Genomic DNA, 18270 nt, shown 5'->3' on the forward strand with positions numbered 1-18270 from the left:
TACAGAAACATTCTTCCTAAGAAGCTCTGATAAGGAAGCACCTTCTGGAAGGGAAAGTACTCTGGAGGTGGGAGGGCAGAGAACCAGTGGGACCAGTGGATGCTGTCCCCCCACCCCCCAGGACCTACTGACTCCACGTCCTCACAGCATGTCAGCCCCATGGTTCTGAAAGCCCATGTTCCATTTCACTCTCCTGGCTGACACATGCTGCCCCCATCCCCTACCCACCAAGTGTCTGGGTCCATGCTGGGTCTCCCTTGTGATTTCTCCAATCTTCCTTGGGAGACACAAATTGACATAGGACTATACTGAATGATAAATTTTCTGATACAAAAGATATAGTTTTATCATTTAACATATCTGCATATATCAGAGAGAGAGAGAGAGGATTTCCTTTTTTTCTAAGAAAAGTTATCATTCATATTTTCCTATCCTTCCAAAATGTAGCGATATAAATGTTACATTTTACACTGTCAAAATCAGGTCCTACCTGAACAATTATCTATGGCTCCGTGAGCACACAGCCATGCGTGTGTTCCTGCCCATTGCATTCCCTCTGTGTTTGGCATGCCGCAGTCCCTCAGTAAAATGTATGCCAATGAAAAACGAATGAGTGAGTGGGTGAATGAATGAAACGATCTTGAACCCCACCCCCACCCCAAAGCAGGTGAGAACTATAGTTACCAACTGGGAAGCTTCTGAGAATCTTCATTAAGCCAGGATATTCCTTCAGATTCCTTTGGCTGAACATCACCCTCAGAAGTGACTGGCTAAACACCTTCTCCAGGTCACTGAGGAAGTCATATATCACTCTGTTCATTTGAACCAGGTTCTCACACTTTTTTCGAAGAAGCTTAGAAATATTGAATGGAGAATTACATGACCATCGATTTAGGACTTATAAGAGACTTTTAGATTGGTAGAAAGGCCATTTGTTCTCTTGTGAAATGTTGAGGCATGTTAAATGTCCTTCCTCTGTCATAATAATAACGTCTTGCTTATCTGACACTAGCTCTCGGATGCTGACATACAATTCAAAGGAAAGAGGAGTTTTGCAGAGTAAAGGTGTGTTCAGAGTCAAATGATATGTCTTTAAGAGCCAGGCCAAGACATTCTAGGGGTGGCCCTGACAGGCCATGAGAGGCTGTTCTGGTGACCAGACAAGAAACACTCTCTTCCCCAAAGGACTCACCTCCCTGAAGGGCTTAGGAAACCAAGAGATCATCCTGGCCAAAAGGCAAAGAAATTTCCTAAAGAGAAGGCTGGACTGCGTTATCACAGGGGACCCCATCACTAGCCTTTATTGCATTCTAGGGCTTCAGAAGTGTCTAATGAACAAGAAACAATTTAGAGAGAGGAACAAGTACAGCTTCCAGATCTATCCTGATGTGACACAGCTGCCCTGTGGCTTTCAGAACTCTCCACTCCATGTTTAAAAGAAGTAGGCTTTGTAAGAAGCCCTGCTTGGACATGTCTACTTTATTTCAGTTGATTTTGATAGACAGGGAAGGTGAACCTGGGATGCTCTGCAGCCCTGGAACATTCCTGCTCCCCACCACCACCCTGGGCCGCCGTCTCCATGTCAAAGTTAGCAGAAATGGATGTTTCCCGTGATGCCTGCTTCTCGTGTCACCACCTAACTTACAAGTGACAGTCTCCACTCACAGGAGGCCCCTCAGCCTGTTGGCTGAACCCAAGGTTTGGCATAACACAGTGTAGGGCAGGCTTATGGTCTTGAAGGAATTCTTACTTTATACTTCTGCTCAGAGATGAAGTCTCGGTCTCGGAGGATCTCTAGGAAAGGATATGACTTTGTGATGGCACTGGAGATCTCCACCTTACTTTCTTTGAAGTGCTTGAAAGTGAGATCATAGAAAGCCTGCTCCTCCGTGATTTCCCTAAGAAACAGAAGCAACGTGTAAATAGACAGTGATTTACAAGAGGCTCCCAGTGACTGGATAATTTTTGACATGAAGGATGGGCCACGTAGAGCGAGAGTGTACAACAATAAGTATATTTGTGGGGAGACAGGAATAAATGGGACTTTAAATTTAGGGAATATTTGGGGGTGCTATAGACAAAACCAGAGATCTTGGAGAACCCTGTACATAGTGAATGGGTCCACCCTGTTCTAACCAGTGATAACCAACCCAGTAATAACCAACAAGAAAGCGCCACTGAATTCAAAATGTGCAGTCTTTACAGATGTTGATAGGATACTGTGATAGCTAATTTTATGTGTCAGCATAGTGGATATGACCGGATTAGATCTCTCATACAGATTGCACAAAATAAAAAGTTACATGCAAAGGAATTTTTTTTTGTCAGGGTCTCCAGTAGCCCCAGCTCACCTGGAACTCTCTATGTCTCTCATATAGATTGCACAAAATAAAAAGTTACATGCAAAGGAATTTTTTTTTTTGTCAGGGTCTCCAGTAGCCCCAGCTCACCTGGAACTCTCTATGTAGACCAGGCTGGCCTTGATCACACAGAGATCCACCTGCCTCTGCCTCCCGAGTTCTGGGATTAAAGGTGTGTGCCACCATGCCCAGCTACAAAGGAACTTTTGAAAATGAGGTATTACATGTCTGTGGCAGTTTGAATGAAAATGTCCCCCATAGGCTCCAAGTATTTGGACATTTTGTCCACAGTTGGTGGTGCTATTTTGGGAGGTCTTAGAAAGTGTGACTATCCTGAAGGAAGCATGCTCATCACTGGGGGCGGGCTTAGAGAGTTCTTAGCCTGCTGGATCTCCAGTTGCTCTCTTGTTTCCTGTATCTGCTGGAAGATGTAGAGCTTAGCTTCCTCTTCTCCAGCCACCTCCAGCCACCATGCTTCCCTGCTTTGATGGACTGTAACTCCTCTGGAACCCTAAGCTCAAATGAATTCCTCCTGCTTTGGTCAGTGTTTCTATCATAGCAATAGAAAAGTAACAAATACAATGTCCTGACACAGAAGGCAAGTTTTGTTAGCTGACAACAAAGTATCAGGAAGACTTAAGGAAACATGCCTCTACTTCTGTAACTGCGGGGAAGTGCTGCATTCTGCATCACAAAACTGCTTTAAAGACTGTTTTCTAAACTCTGAATTAGCATTAGTCACACAGATATCTGAATTTTTCTGTGGTCCACTATGAAGACTTACATGGATATTCAAAATGCAGACACATTGCTCTGTATCTAACTTGGCTGTGGAGTTGATCCATGGAGTCCTCTAAGATTCCTGGATTTTGGACATTAAGACCATGCCTGGAAAAAGTGTTTTTTAAATTTTAAAAAGTGTGTTATTCTGGGCTGGGGAGATGGTTCAGTCAGTAACATGTTTGCCACACAAACACAAGGACCTACATTTAATCCCCTAGAACATGTGGTGGCAGGTGCTTGTAATTCTAACACTAGGGAGGCAGAGACAGGCAGATCCCTGTGGATTGCTGGCCATCCATCCTAGCTAAATCAGCTAGTTCTAGGTCTGTGAGAGGCACCTCAAAAAATAAGATGGACAGTACCTGAGGAATGCAGCTGAGCTTGGCTTCTGGCCTCCATACTCATGAAGACACACATGCACCACCCAAACATATATACACCCCTACACACATGAGCGCGCGTGCACACACACATGTGCGCGCACACACACACACACACACACAGAGGTTTGTTATTCTGATTCTTAATTATATGCTCTCCTCCCTGATAACAATGTCTTAACAAGCATCTTGTATTACTAAATGGTATACAGTCTTATAATGTTTTAATTTTGTCCCATTGCAAGAAGGTCACTGGAACTTGCTATTCCCCAAATGTAGTAAAATTAAACAGCATCAAAGACAGTTGTTTTTCCTCCTCTTTCAATAGAGTGTCTCTCAGAATGATAATAAAAGAATTAAAGCCACAATGAGAGAGGGAGAGAGAGAGAGAGAGAGAGAGAGAGAGAGAGAGAGAAAAGTCTTATAATGTATTAATTTTGTCCCATTGCAAGAAGGTCACTGGAACTTGCTATTCACCAAATGTAGTAAAATTAAACAGCATCGAAGACAGTTGTTTTTCCTCCTCTTTCAATAGAGTCTCTCTCAGAGTGATAATAAAAGAATTAAAGCCACAATGAGAGAGACAGAGAGAGAGAGAGAGACAGAGAGAGAGAGAGAAATTTAGATGAAAAATTAAACCCTTTCTGAAAAATAAAAGAAAAGCAGTCAAAGGACAGCTACTTGCTATGGGAGCAGACGATACTGTCCTCTGGGCAGGAAAGGATCTGGAGTGTCCTGCAGACTTCTTGAGAGGACATGGGACTTGGGAAGGCAATGTTGGCATGAAAACTATGATACTGTTTGAAAGGCACAATAGAAAACTATCTTTATTCCACCACAGAACACCTAGACCCAGGTAAAAGAGTGTCAATTTCTCCTTAAGAAAAATGTAAGTGACTCAAAAAACCAAAAAGCTTTCCTCTTGAAGCATTTGGGATTCCCCCAGCGGAGTCTGCAAGCCCATCTCCTTAAATACCATATGAGTTAGCTTTTCAGTGCCTTGCCATGAAGTCTGAAGGAACAACATCTGTGGAAACTCACAGCCTGAAAGACCAGGAAGAAGTAGGACAAGCAGAAGGACCCGAAGCCAGAGAAACAGCGATGATGTGGGGAAGGGAAGAAAATTCCATTTTTTTAAAAAAAGATTTTTATTTATTTACTTTTGTTTTATGTGTATGAATGATTTTCCTGCATGCCTGATGCCTGTGGAGGCCAGAAGAAGGCATTGGATCCCCTGGAACTGGAGTTAGGGATGGTTGTGAGCTACCATGTGGTGAACCCAGATCCTCTGCAAGAGCAGCCGGTGCTCTTAACCGCGGAGCCATCTCTCCAGCCCTCACCTCAGAAGAGAATTTCTAAAAACATATATTGTCATATGGATATGAGAATATATGGTACCCAATATGCCATGCAGAAAAGAAACAACCACAAAATAAGAGAGGAAGGCAGTCTTGAAACTAAAACTGACTGCTGAGCGGACTGGAGAGGTGGCTCAGCGGTTAAGAGCACTGGCTGATCTTACAGAGGACTTGAGTCTGGTTCCCAGCACCCATATGGCAACTAACAAACCATCCTAACTCCAGTTCCAGGGGATTTTACACCTTCTTCTGGCCTCCATGTGCATTGTACACATGTGATGCGTGCAAAACACTCATACACATAAAATAAAAATAATTAAGCTGAAAATAACAAAACAAAACAAAACAAAACAAACCCAAACATGCACACAAAAAGCACAGTTAACTAGGTGGTTGTAAAGAGGACAGAATTTCCTAGAACAAAGGGGGAAAAGGGGGGTAAATTTGAAACTTTAAAAGTTTAAAATAGTTACACAAGTTGTGATGGTGAGTTTGAAGTTGTCAACTTGGCACAATCTAGAAACACCTGGGAAAGAGGGGCTCGTTGGCCCTACATGATGCTTTCAAGGCCAGCCTAGGCTACACATCAAGAACTAGCCTCAAAACAGTAAAACAAAATAAAACAAAAATACTAGCAAACCTCTGGGGTAAAAGGAACGGAAAGAAGGCTTGCAAGATGTCCCAGGGGGTAAAGGTGCCAAGACTCATGACTGGGTTTCAATCCACAGGACCCACGTGATTAAAGGACAGAACTGACTCCTGCCTGTTGTCTTTGGACCTCCACATACATGCTATGTTACCTATGTGTATGCATGCACATGCACATATACAAATAATTGTGATAAAGTTTAAAAAATAAAAACAAAACCAGTACCATGTGTGGAATACCAGTCTTTGAATTGCTGGGTGGGGTGAAGGGTCCCCTAGACCCCTGAACAAAACGGGCTATTGCTATTCCTCTTGGTTACCTACTGTAACCATGCCTATTGCTTAAGGCACTGTACACTCAGGTCACAGAACAAGGATCATGCTGGGACTGATTTGGAAGGTCTCTCCCTACTGGCTAGCTTAGTAGTTCCAGAAGGTGCAGAGGGAGAAAAGTCATCAAAAGCTTTTTTTTTTTTTTAAATGTTTTTCACATTTACTAATTATTAATCAGCAAATTTTTATGGTTTGAAGAATTATTATTATTATTATTTTTTTTTACACCCACTTCCCAGATAGCACCCTCCCATAGCCGCCCTCCCCCTGCTCGAGCCCTTATACTCTGATATCCCTGCCGTCCTTATACTCTGTTATCCCTGCAACTGTCCGCTATGATGTCGCACCACTAGCTGTTCCCCACTACTTGTCCATCTGGTGAATCTAATCAGTCTATGTAGAGGTCTTTGTTTTAGGAGGGTCAGCTGTTTTTTTTGTTTGTTTTGTTTTGTTTTTGTTTTTCTGAGACAGGGTTTCCCTGTAGCCCCAGATGGCATGGAACTTGCTATGTAGACCAGGCTGGCCTTGAACTCACAGAGATCTGCCTGCCTCTGTGTCCTGAGTGCTGGGACTAAAAGCATGCGCCCCCATGCCCAGAGAGTCATCAAAAGTTTTATCCACTTTGTGAGCCACAATAACAACCAACCTGGCAAGATATGCCCATTGGTGAAATGGTGGTATTAATGCTAAGGGAGTAACCAACCTCCTTCTGGTTGGATTTAAGGCCCACTCCACAGGCAAGAACCCATTCCTAGTACTGCAAACCTGGCCAAGAACCCACGACTGGGGAGGACATAGACCCTAGGGAGAACCCACTACTATTTTGCTAAATGGATGTAGTGTCAACCTATCTTCTGAATACATATCGCTATATACGTGGATCAGAGTAGCTTCCTTTGGCAGTAGATGGAGAGCAGTACAAAGACCCACAGCTGGTTTGAGTTCAGACAAAGAGCAGCTGTGGCGTGCTCAGCCCTAAATGAGACATCCATATCAAAGCCCCTCCCCACATGGCTCAGGGAACACTCCAGAATCGGGGGTAGAAAGATCGGAAGAGTCTGAGGTTGGGGAAGACTGCTGTGAAATAATGTCTTCTGGACACAAGGCAATTGCACTTATGAACTGGCTGTGGTTGTGGTCACCTTCCTAAGACATGTCCAAGATCAAGGCAGTTTAAAATCAGCATAGATGAGGAAGGGGCTCACAAAACCCCACCCTGATCTGAGGACCTTTGACAGTTGAAGGCTGCTGGGGTTGGGAGAGTCAGTTTTCTTCAGAGAAGTGGCCCCTGTCAGGCTGCCCATGCTCAATGGATGATCCTACACCCATGTATGTAAAGATAGCACTGACTGGACTCAGGTGATGTAAAGTTGGGAGATGGAAATAGCAGGGGAATGGAGGACTGGTACAATCAAAATACATTGTATACGTGTATGATGCTCTTAAAGAATGAATAATAAAAATAACAGGAAGGATTTTTAAAACTCGTTAAAGGCTGTCTGGAAAGGGCTCCAATAATCCCAAGGAAATTCCCCCAAGAACCGACAAATGGGATCACATGAAATCCAGAAGCTTCTGCACAGAAAAGGAAGCAATCACCATTACTGAAAAAGAAAAGAAAAGAATTGATATAGACAGATAAGAAAATAGAATCATAAAATAATGAAAACCAGGAAAGGCAGAAAGAGCATGGGAGGGAGGGAGGGAGGGAGGAAGAAGAACAACAAGCCAAGTAAACAGAAAGTTCACAAATGTGGTAGGTATTACTATAACTGTTAATGATAAATGTAAATGTGGATGTTATAAATGTAACAATTAAATGACAAAGTACAGCTCATAAATCCAACTAAATGTTAAATATAAGAAAGTCACTTTAAGGGGCCAGAGAAATGGCTCAGTGGTTCTTGCAGAGGACTTGAGTTCAATTCCCAGCACCCACATGAAGGCTAACAACTGTCCATAACTCCAGTTCCAGGGGATCTTCTCACCTCCCTGGGTATTGCATGACACGGGTATACCTACATGCATGCAGGCAATACACTCACAGACATAAAAAATTCAATAAAAATATAAAAAAGAAAGTCACATTAAATATGAAAACACAGTAGGTCAACCATAAAGGAATGGAGACAGAGTCCATACCAACTATAAGAAAAGAAAGCTATAGCAGCTGTAACAATTTCAGAAAAGCAGACTTCAAAACAAGCAAAACTCGGTGTTAAAAGGAGCATTATGTAATTATAAAGGGGTCAGTTCTCCAGGGAGACGCACCATCTTTATTGTGTGTGCAAGAAACTAGCATCAAAGTGCATGAGACAGGGCTGGGGGTGCAACTCAGTAGCACACTGTTTGCCTAACATGTGAGGCCATGGGTCTGATGCCCAGCACATATTAAATAAATAAGTAGATAATAGACAGATAAATAAATAGGGCAAACATTTATAGGACTAAGTGAGAAACAGACAAGTTATTTCTACTGCTGGGGTCTTCACTATTTCTCTTCTGGTAGCTGGTATATACAGCAAGCAGGAAACTGGTGAGGGTGGATCTGTGCAGTGATTTCCCCTGAATTAGAAAATGGAAACTTATAGATTCACCTCCACCAGGTTACAGAAGCAGTGGACAACTGCTGGAGAGAGACTCTCTGACCACTGAGCTGCCTGCAGGCCATGCAGAGAGCGCCAGGGATGCAGGTTTTAAGAGTCACCACCCAGGCTAGGGTGGGCTTTCAGTGTTGCAGAAGCCTTTAAATCATCCTGCCCCTGTAAGAAACCCCTCAACCTTGTTCCCGCAAGTAATCCAAATAAGCTCATTGGTTCACCAAGCTGGACTTAGGTGATATCCTTACTTCAGTCTGTTATTAGTGCCCTATCTAGGCTGAGTAGACATTTGTTTATGTCTCCCCAGGAAAAATCTCACACAATAGTATTTTTGACCTGAACGGCAATAGCAATCAACTTGATCTGACTAACATTGGTCTAATACTTCATTCAATAAAGCAAAACACATATTCCTTAAGATCCCATATAGCTACAATAAGCTACTAAGGTATACCACACTTTGAGCCATGAAACACAACTAACAAATTTAAAAGGATGGAGATCATAACAAGTAATGATCACAGTAAATTGATCACAGTAATTAATAATCATAGTTCATCACAGTAAATTGGACTTCAGATCAACAACAGAAGGCTAGCTGAAGAGTTCTAAGATATTCAGAGGTGAAACAACAAGGTTCCAGGATCAGAGAAGGGCTTGAGCTGGGCCTGATGGTGCCTGTTTTAATCCCAGAACTTGGGAGGCAGAGGCAGGCAGTTCGCTGTGAGACTGAGGTCAGCCTGGTCTACCTAGTAAGTTCCAGACTAGCTGGGGCTACAGGGAGACCTTGTCTAAATAAGAAATGTCTTGAGAAAATTTTTAATATGTAGAAGTAAATGAAAACATAACTTTTAAAATGTATGAGATGCTGCAAGGCAGGGAATAGGGGTAAACGTATAGCACTAAATATATACAGTATAGGTCTCCTCCAAACCCGGTCCCCCTTCTAGCTTTGGGCACAGGCTGGCTTTTACTCTTTCTGCCCCAGATCTCTCGACTACCCTTTCTTCCAGACCTGCCCACTGCATCCTGATACCCTGCACTCAGATCAGCTCAATTTTCCAACCTAGACTGTTAGACCTTCCAGAGGCTGTCCCCACAGGGGACACAGGCCTGCTTTTGCTTTCTGCCCCAGATCTCTGGACTACTCTCTTAGTCCACGCCCACCCACTGTGTCCTGATTCCCCTACACCCAGACTATCTCAATTCTCCCTTTGTCTGTTAGACCCTCCACAAGCTGTCACCACCATCTTGTCCTTGGCCCCCTCCTGATCTACCTGCCACAGACCTGCCTATTACCCAAACCAGCCTACGCCCAAGAGAACCTGAAGCACATACCAACGAATTTTTCATACCTGAACAAAAAGCAACCAAGTTACATCAACAATATAAACAGAACCAAACTTCAACTAAGCAAAGTCAAAATAGAGTTTCCTATAGGACACACAACCAACAAAAGACACCCAAATTCTTAAAAGACAATGTAAAAACACAAATAATATGTAAAACCAAGAGAATATGTTCCCAACAAAACCCACCAGTCCTACAGAAGTGTACTACAATGAGAATCACCCCAAGGAACTCCCAGATGCAGAATTTAAAAGAACAATCATAAACATGATCAAAGAACTTAAAGAACATACACACAACAACTAAAAGAAAGAGGCTAGGCATAAATTTGTGATGGAAGCTCAAGAAAATACAAATATGCAGCTTAATGAAATAACAAAAACAGTTGAGAACTTGAAAAGTGAATTCACAAAAGAGATGGAAATATTAAAGAAAGTCCAAGCCAAAAGGAAGATGGACTTGAAAAACTCAGTAAGTCAATTTGAAAGGTCAGGAAAAAGCCTCACAAACAGAATGAATGAAATGGAAAACAGAATATCAAGACTGGATGACAAAGTTGAAGAACTGAACCTCTCAAGAAAAGATTATAAAAATAATAAGAAAAAACCCCACAGGAATGGACTATGCAGGGAACGTGGGGCATAGTGAAAAGACCAAATCTACTCATCATAGGCATACAGGAAGGAGAAAAATCTCAGGTCAATGGCATAGACCAGATCTTCAACAGGATTACAGAAGAAAATTTCCCCAAAGAACTTAAAGAACATACTTTCTTAAGGAAAGGCATACCTATACAGTACAAGAAGCACACAGAACACCAATTACACAGGCATAGAACAGAAACTCCCCAGGGCATATTATAGTAAAATGCTAAATGCACAGAACAAAGAAAGTACTGAAAGCTGCAAGAGAAAAACAAGTTACATATAAAGGAAAAACCCATCAGAATTACAGCTGACTTTTCAATGCAAACTATGAAAGCCAGAAGAGCATGGAACAAAGTATTCCAGTTCTAAATGACCTTGGATGCCAACCCAGAATACTTTACCCAGCAAAACTATCTATCATAGTCGAAGGGAATGGAAAATTTTCCATGACACAAATAGGTTGAAAGAATTCATGTCCATCGAACCAACCCTACAAAGAATACTTGAAGCAAAACAAAGGACCAAAGATAGAAATGTCTATACACAAGAGGCTACAGAAAGAAAAAAATATAGGAAGGTATAATTACAGAAACACAAAATAAGATCAAGAATACCAACAAATTAAAATGACAGTAACCAATACACATCCTTAATAATAACTCTAAATATCAATGGCCTCAACTCACCAGGCAAAAGACACAGGCTAGTGGAATGGATTAAGAAACAAAATCTAGGGCTGGAGAGTTGGCTCAGCAGTTAAGAACACTGGCTGCTCTCATGGAGGACCTAGGCTCGATTCCAAGCACCCACATGGCAGCTAACAACCATCCATAACTCCAGTTCCAGGGGAATTCAGCATACTCTTCTGACCTCCAAGTGTACGGCACTGGGTACACTTATATATATGCAGGCAATATACTCATACACATAAATAAAAATAATAAAAAATATTTAAAGCCAGGCATGGTAGCACATAACTTTAATCCCAGCACTTGGGAGGCAGAGGCAGGTGAGCCTCTGTGAGTTCAAGGCCAGCTAGGGCTATAAAGAGAGCCTGTCTCAAAGAGACCAAAAACCAAAATCAAACCAAAACAAAAAATATTTTAAAAAAGAAACAAAATCCATCCTTTTGTTGTCCTCAAGAAACTCATCTCACCTTCAAGGATAGGCACTGCCTTAGAGTGAAAGGATGGAAAAATCTTTTCCAAGCAAATGGCACTAAGAAACAAGCAGGTTTTACAATTCTAATATCTGACAAAATAGACTTTAAACTAAAACTAATCAGTTGAGATAACGAGGGTGACTTCATTCTAATCAAAGGAAAAATCGACCAAGAAGATATTACAGTCATGAACATACATGTACCAACCTCTGGTGCATCCAGTTTCATAAAAACAGTACTACAGTATTATAAAGCACAGATTAACCCCAACTCAGTAACAGTAGGAGACTTCAATACCCCACTGTCTCCATTAGACAGGTCCACTGGCGTATTAGTTACTTTTCTGTTGCTGTGATAGAAACGCTGACCAAAGCAACTTATAGAAGGAAGAGTTTATTGAGATTACGGTTCCAAGGACAAGAGTCCGTCATGGTGGGGAGGCATGGTCACAGAGGTGGCTGGAGGACCAGAAGCTAAGCTCTCACATCTTCAAGCAGACACAAGAAGCAAGAGAGTAACTTGAGGTCTGGCAAGGCTTAAGAACTCTCTAAGCCCGCCCTCAGTGTTGTGTTTCCTCCAACACAGGCACACCTTCTAGGACCTCCCAAACCAGCTCCACCAACTGGGGACAGAATGTCCAAGTACTTGGAGCCTATGGAAGACATTCTCATTCAAACCACCACAATAATACCATCAAATGAACCCAATAGACATCTACCAAATATTCTACCCAAGCACCAAAGAATATACTTTCTATTTAGCACCCCATGGAACTTTCTCAAAAGTTGACCACATACTGGGGCACAAAACAAACCTCAACAAATACAAAAAAACTGAAGTAATTCCATGCATATTATTGGACCACAATGTAATAAAGCTTAAAAATCAACACTGGAAGAAATCCTAGTAATTACATGAACACATGGAGATTGAACAACACACTCCTGAATGATGAATGGGTCAAAGGAGAAATTAAGAAATAAATAAAAGTATTCATGGAACTAAAGGAAAAGGACAATATAACACAACAAAACCTCTGGGCCACTTTGAAAGCAGTCCTTAGAGGGAAGATTATAGCTCTAAGTGCCTATGTTACAAAATCAGAAAGAACACAAATAAGTGACTTTACATTGCAACTTGAGACACCTGAAAAGCAACAACAAATGAAACCCAAACCTAGCAGACAAGAAGAAATAACAAAAATCAGAGCAGAAATTAATGAAATAGAAACAAAGAAAATGATATAAAGAATCAATGAATCTAAGAGTTGGTTCTTTGAAAAGTTAAACGAGATAGAAGGTCTGTTAGTCCAGTTAACCAAAAGAAAGAAAGAGCAAATCCAAATTAACAAAATTAGAGCTGAAAGGGGAAATATCACAACAGATATCAAAAAAATCCAGACCATTATAAGGGAATACTTTAAAAACCTATATTCTATTAAATTTAAAAAAGCTAAAGGAAATGGATGAATTTATAGTCACAGAAACCTCCAAAGTTAAACCAAGAAGAGATCAACAGCTTAAACAGACCCAACAAATAAGGAAATTGAAATAGAAATACAAACCCTCCCAACGAAAAGAAGCCCAGGCCCAGATGGATTCACAGCAGAATTCTACCAGAGGTTTAAAGAAGATCTACAATCAATACTTCTTAAATTTTTCAAAAAAATATAAACAGAGGGAGAACTCCCAAACTCCTTCTATGAAGCCAGTATCACTCTCCAAAAGCAGGTAAAGACAAAAGAAAACTATAGGCCCATATCCTTAATGAACATAGATACAAAGATTCTAAACAGAAATACTTGCAAACTTCATACAGATATACATCAAAAAGATCATCCACCATGATCAAGACAGCTTTATTCCAGAGATGCAGGGATGGTTCAATATATGTAAGTCAATAAATATAATAAAACATATAAATGGACTTAAAGACAAAAACCATGTGGTTATCTCAATAGATGCAGAAAAGCCCTCTGAAAAAATTTAACATGCATTCATGTTTAAATTCCTAGATGGAATTGGACTGGAGGGATAATACCTTAATTAATGCCATATACAACAAACCCACAGCCAACATCATTCTAAATGGAGAAAAACTGGAAGCATTCCCACTGAAATCAGGAACCAGACAAGGTGGTCCACTATCTCTACTCTTTTTCAACATAGTGCTTGAAACTCTTGCAAGAGCAATAAGACAAGAGAAGGAAATTGAAGGAGTAATAATTGGAAAAGAAGAGATCAAATTATCACTATTTGTGGATGATATGATGTGTTATGTAGGAGATCCCCAAAATTCCACCAGAAAACAGCTAGAGATGATGAATACTTTCAGCAAAGTGCAGTTTACAAAATCACCTCACAAAAATCAGTAGCCTTTCTATATACCAATAACAAGCAATCAGAGAAAAAAATTATGGAAACCATTCTATTCAGAATAGCCTCAAAAAATATCTAGGAATAAACCCAACGAAAGACATTAAAGGGCTCTACAATGAAAAATGTAAAACTTTAAAGAAAGTGATAGAGGAAGACACCAGGAGATGGAAGGATCTACTGTGCTCATAGACTGGTAAAAATAATATTGTGAAAATGACGATCCTACCAAAAGCAATCTATAAATTCAATGCACTGCCAATAAAAATCCCTATGACATCTTCACAGAGCTAGAAAGAACTATCCTAAAATTCATATGGAATTGCAAAAGACTCCAGATAATCAAAGCAATCATGGGCAAAAAGAGCAATGCTGGGGGGATCACCATACCAGATCTCAAACTATATTACAGAGCTATAGTCATATCAACAGCCTGGTATTGGCACAAAAACAGACATGTAGATCAATGGAACATAATAGAAGACCCAAACATGAGTGCATTTAATTTCAGTCACCTAAGATTTGACAAAAGTGCCAAGAACACACAATGGAGGAAAGACAGCATCTTCAACAAATGGTGCTGGCAAAACTGGATCTCCATCTGTACAAGAATGAAACTGTTACCCTTATCGTTCACCCTGCACAAAAGTCAACTCTAAATGGATCAAAGTCCTCAATGTGAAACCTAAAAACTCTGAAATTTCTAGAAGAAAACATTGGCAGTACCCTACAAGAGATATCTGTAGGAAAGGACTTTCTAAATCAGACATGAGTCGCTTAGGCGTTAAGGTCAACAATCAACAAGGGGGACCTCATTAAACTGAAAAGCAAAAGAAACAAGGAAGGAAGTGAAGAGGAAACCCACTGAGTTGGAGAAAATCTTCACCAGTTACACATCTGACAGAGGATTAATATCCAGAATATACAAAGAACTCAAAAAACAAAGGAACAACAAAATGACCCAATAAAAAGATGGACTAAGGACCCGAACAGAGAGTTCTCAAATGAAGAAATAAAAATGACTAAGAAGCACCTTAAAAAATGCTCAACATCCTTAGTAATTAAAGAAATGCAGATAAAAACTACTTTAAGATTCCATCTTAACGCCCCCCCCCCCAGACTGGCTAAGACCAAGAAAACAGAAGATATCAAATGCTGGCGAGAATATGGAGAAAGGGAGATGCTCATTCAGTGATGGTGGAGATGCAAACTTGTGCAACCACTATGGAAAGCAGTGTGGAGAACTCTTTAAAAATTAAAAATGATCTAGTGAACCACTTCTTACCCAAAGCACTTATCCTACTGTAGACATAGATACCTGTACATCCCTGTTCATTGCTGCTCTTTTCACAGTAGCTAAAAAAGGAAAAAACATAAATGTCCCTCAGCTGATGATTGGATAATGAAAATGTGGTACATTTATACAGTGGAGTTCTCAGGGGTGAGGAAAGATGAAATTATGAAATTTTCAGGTAAATGGGTAGAACTAGAGACTATTATATTAAGTGAAGTAGCAAAGACTCAGACAAGAGAGTGACTCATGTTCTCCCTCATTTGTGGATCGTAGCACCAATCCCTTATATGTGAGTATGTATCCTGATGTAACAGCAGGAACCAGGAAAATGGAAAGGAAGCATGGAGGTAAAGGGAAAGAAAGACCCTGAAAGAGGGAGATAGTAGGAAACAGAGGGAGTGGGGAAAATGGGGTATTCAACTGGGAAGGGAGAAGTGAAGGACAAGGGACCATGGGGTAAAGGAGAAGGAACTCAAGAGAGGGGGGATAATAGGAGACAGGTATCATCAAGGGGAAAATGGGGGTACTTAAACTGGGGAAGAAGGAGGGAGGTTAGACAGGGGGAGGGGAGGAGATAAATAAAGCTTAGGTATTAATCAAAAACTCCCTGAAAAATACACACACAATATCTGAACATGAGTGCATGTGTGTACCTGAAGGCTACATAACAAGAAACACTGTACCAGACAGGAGAAACCTCCCTTCCAGTTGTTGGTCAGGGTGGTCCAAGAGACCCCCAAAATAATATAGGCTATTGCCAGAGCCTTTGATTGCCTCCCAGAACTTGAAGGTAAGACCCTATTGCTGAAGACAGGACATACTTTAAACACAGGACTTGGAGAAATGGAGCAGGAACTGACCTGGAAGCCACTTCCATGAACACTAGCTGTCATAGTTCTAGAGGATACTATGCAAGCTGCTAAGGGAGAAAGATCAATGAATGGTCTGACCCAGTTGTAAAGCCACAATGACTGGCACAGCAAACTATCTCTATTGGTGCAGTAGCGGTGGCACTTCTACGTAGGGGGTAATCAATAGCTATCTAACTAGACTTAAAGCTCTCTCAATGCGGGGGAACTCATGGGTGGCACTGTATATACAGCCAAATACACATGGCTGGAGAGGTCATAAATCCCAGAGAAAATGCTATTTTTCTCATATCTCTAGATAAATGAAATTTCTCACTGTATGCTAAATATGGGTCCTTATATTTGCGGACAAGTATACCATACACCATCCATCAAAGAAACTTATTTTTGCAACAGACGGAGGCTATTACAGAGTTCTACAATTGGTCACACATAGAGAATTTATGTCTGAGAGATGCCCATCCCTAAGTGACACATCTACAGTGCAACCTCTACATACACCCAAGGTTCATGGAACACAGTGGGACGGGGTACGGAGAGTCCTAACACATCCTTCAATTCTCAACAGCAATGTTTCCTCATACAACAGAATGCAATGTACACGGAAGGCCGCAACTGGCGAAGTTTAGAGACTAAGAGACTGTAGAGTCCGTGTCTCTGGATAGGACTCCTATACTAAATCTCACCCACCCATGACTCAGGGACCATTGTGGAAGAGGGGGCAGAAAGATTAAAAGAGCCAGGGATGGCGCATGACCACAAGGAAACAGAGGCTTTCGGGCCTCTGGGAACTTGCTCATGAACTTGCAACAATGGTGACAGCATGCACAAGCTCCATGCTGACTCAATCAGGCAAAAACTCGGCATAGAGGAGGGAAAATGGGCGTAGAGCAGGCTCCAGCCCTAGCCAAGGAAATATTGGCAAATGATTACTATGGGTTGAGGGAGAGTAGACCTTTAAGGTAGTGACTCTAGATAGGGTGACTAGACTCCAGTGGATGAACTTGCACCAAGGGACATCTGGGTATAAATCTTTGACCAGATAGGACTTAACATATATGACAAAATGCATGAAATCAGGGAGGGGGGCTGGGGGGGGCTGGGAAGGGGGAGAGGGTCTAAATTTGATTAAGATGTGTTATATGAAAACACACAAAAACTCAATAAAAATATTGTAGAAGAAATATTTACATTATAAAAAAGAAAGACCCAGGGGCTAGACAGATGGTTCAGCAGTAAACAGCACTGGCTGCTCTTACAGAGGACTGGGGTTCGAATCGCAGCACCCACATGGTGGCTCAGAACTGTTTGTAACTCTAGTTCCAGAGGATCTGACACCCTCTTCTGGTCTCCACAGGCATTACACACATATGGTGCATGTACATACCTGCAGGTAAAACATTCATATACATAAAATAAGAAAAATTAATAAATCTTTTTTACAAAAGAAAAGAAGAAAAATTTGCATGGATAATCTGCTTTATTTGAGGAAATCAGAAAAAAGAAGAGGAGCAATTTCATCATGATGTCAACAAAAGAATCAAAACAGGCTGGGCACAGTGGTGCATGCCTGAAATCCCAGCACTTGGGAGGCAGAGGCAGAGGCAGAAAGATCTCTGTGAGATCATGGTCAACCTGGTCTCAATAGTGAATCTAGGCCAGCTGGGGCTACAGGGAGACCCTATGCCATTGAAATCTACCCGATGACTTTATAGATATACACAGGTGCCAAGGATCTGAGTGCAACCAACCATGACTAGTAATAATCAGATACATACAGATTAGAGATGCATGTGCCAACATCTCAGTGTTATTAGCAAAAACAATGAGTCTTTTTGTAAGAAACTGTATATTTTAAAATGAAAAGATCTTTTTTAAAGGTTAAAAACTCATTTACTTTTATGTCTTACAGGATTTATACTGAGTTCAATATTGTGTAACTGTATTAATTCAACAGTGAACCTAAAAATTTTATAGCCACTTTTGAAAGAGATGTATCTTTGCTCTGAAAACTATTATTGAGTGTTCTGGATAGCTTTAGTGTCAACTTGACACACCTTTGTTGAGGGAGCCTCAATCGGGGAATTGCCTCTATTGGACTGGCCTGTGGC

General features: G+C 41.1%; 1 protein-coding gene across 1 annotated transcript in view; it reads right to left on the reverse strand.

The window, feature by feature from the left end:
- The window catches only part of LOC108491091 (nuclear body protein SP140-like protein), a gene marked incomplete at its 3' end in the record, with an annotated part of 27116 nt that overhangs the window by 6407 nt on the left and 2439 nt on the right, over positions 1 to 18270 (reverse strand). The window contains exons 2-3 of the mRNA XM_017799368.1: positions 1751 to 1898; positions 685 to 853 (exon numbers count right to left, since the gene is read on the reverse strand). Coding sequence (XP_017654857.1) covers positions 685 to 853; positions 1751 to 1898 — 317 coding nt within the window. The remainder of the gene's footprint in view (positions 1 to 684; positions 854 to 1750; positions 1899 to 18270) is intronic.

This window comes from Nannospalax galili, unplaced genomic scaffold (genome assembly GCF_000622305.1).
Source record: "Nannospalax galili isolate Female #2095 unplaced genomic scaffold, S.galili_v1.0 scaffold1138, whole genome shotgun sequence".
NCBI lineage: Eukaryota > Metazoa > Chordata > Mammalia > Rodentia > Spalacidae > Nannospalax > Nannospalax galili.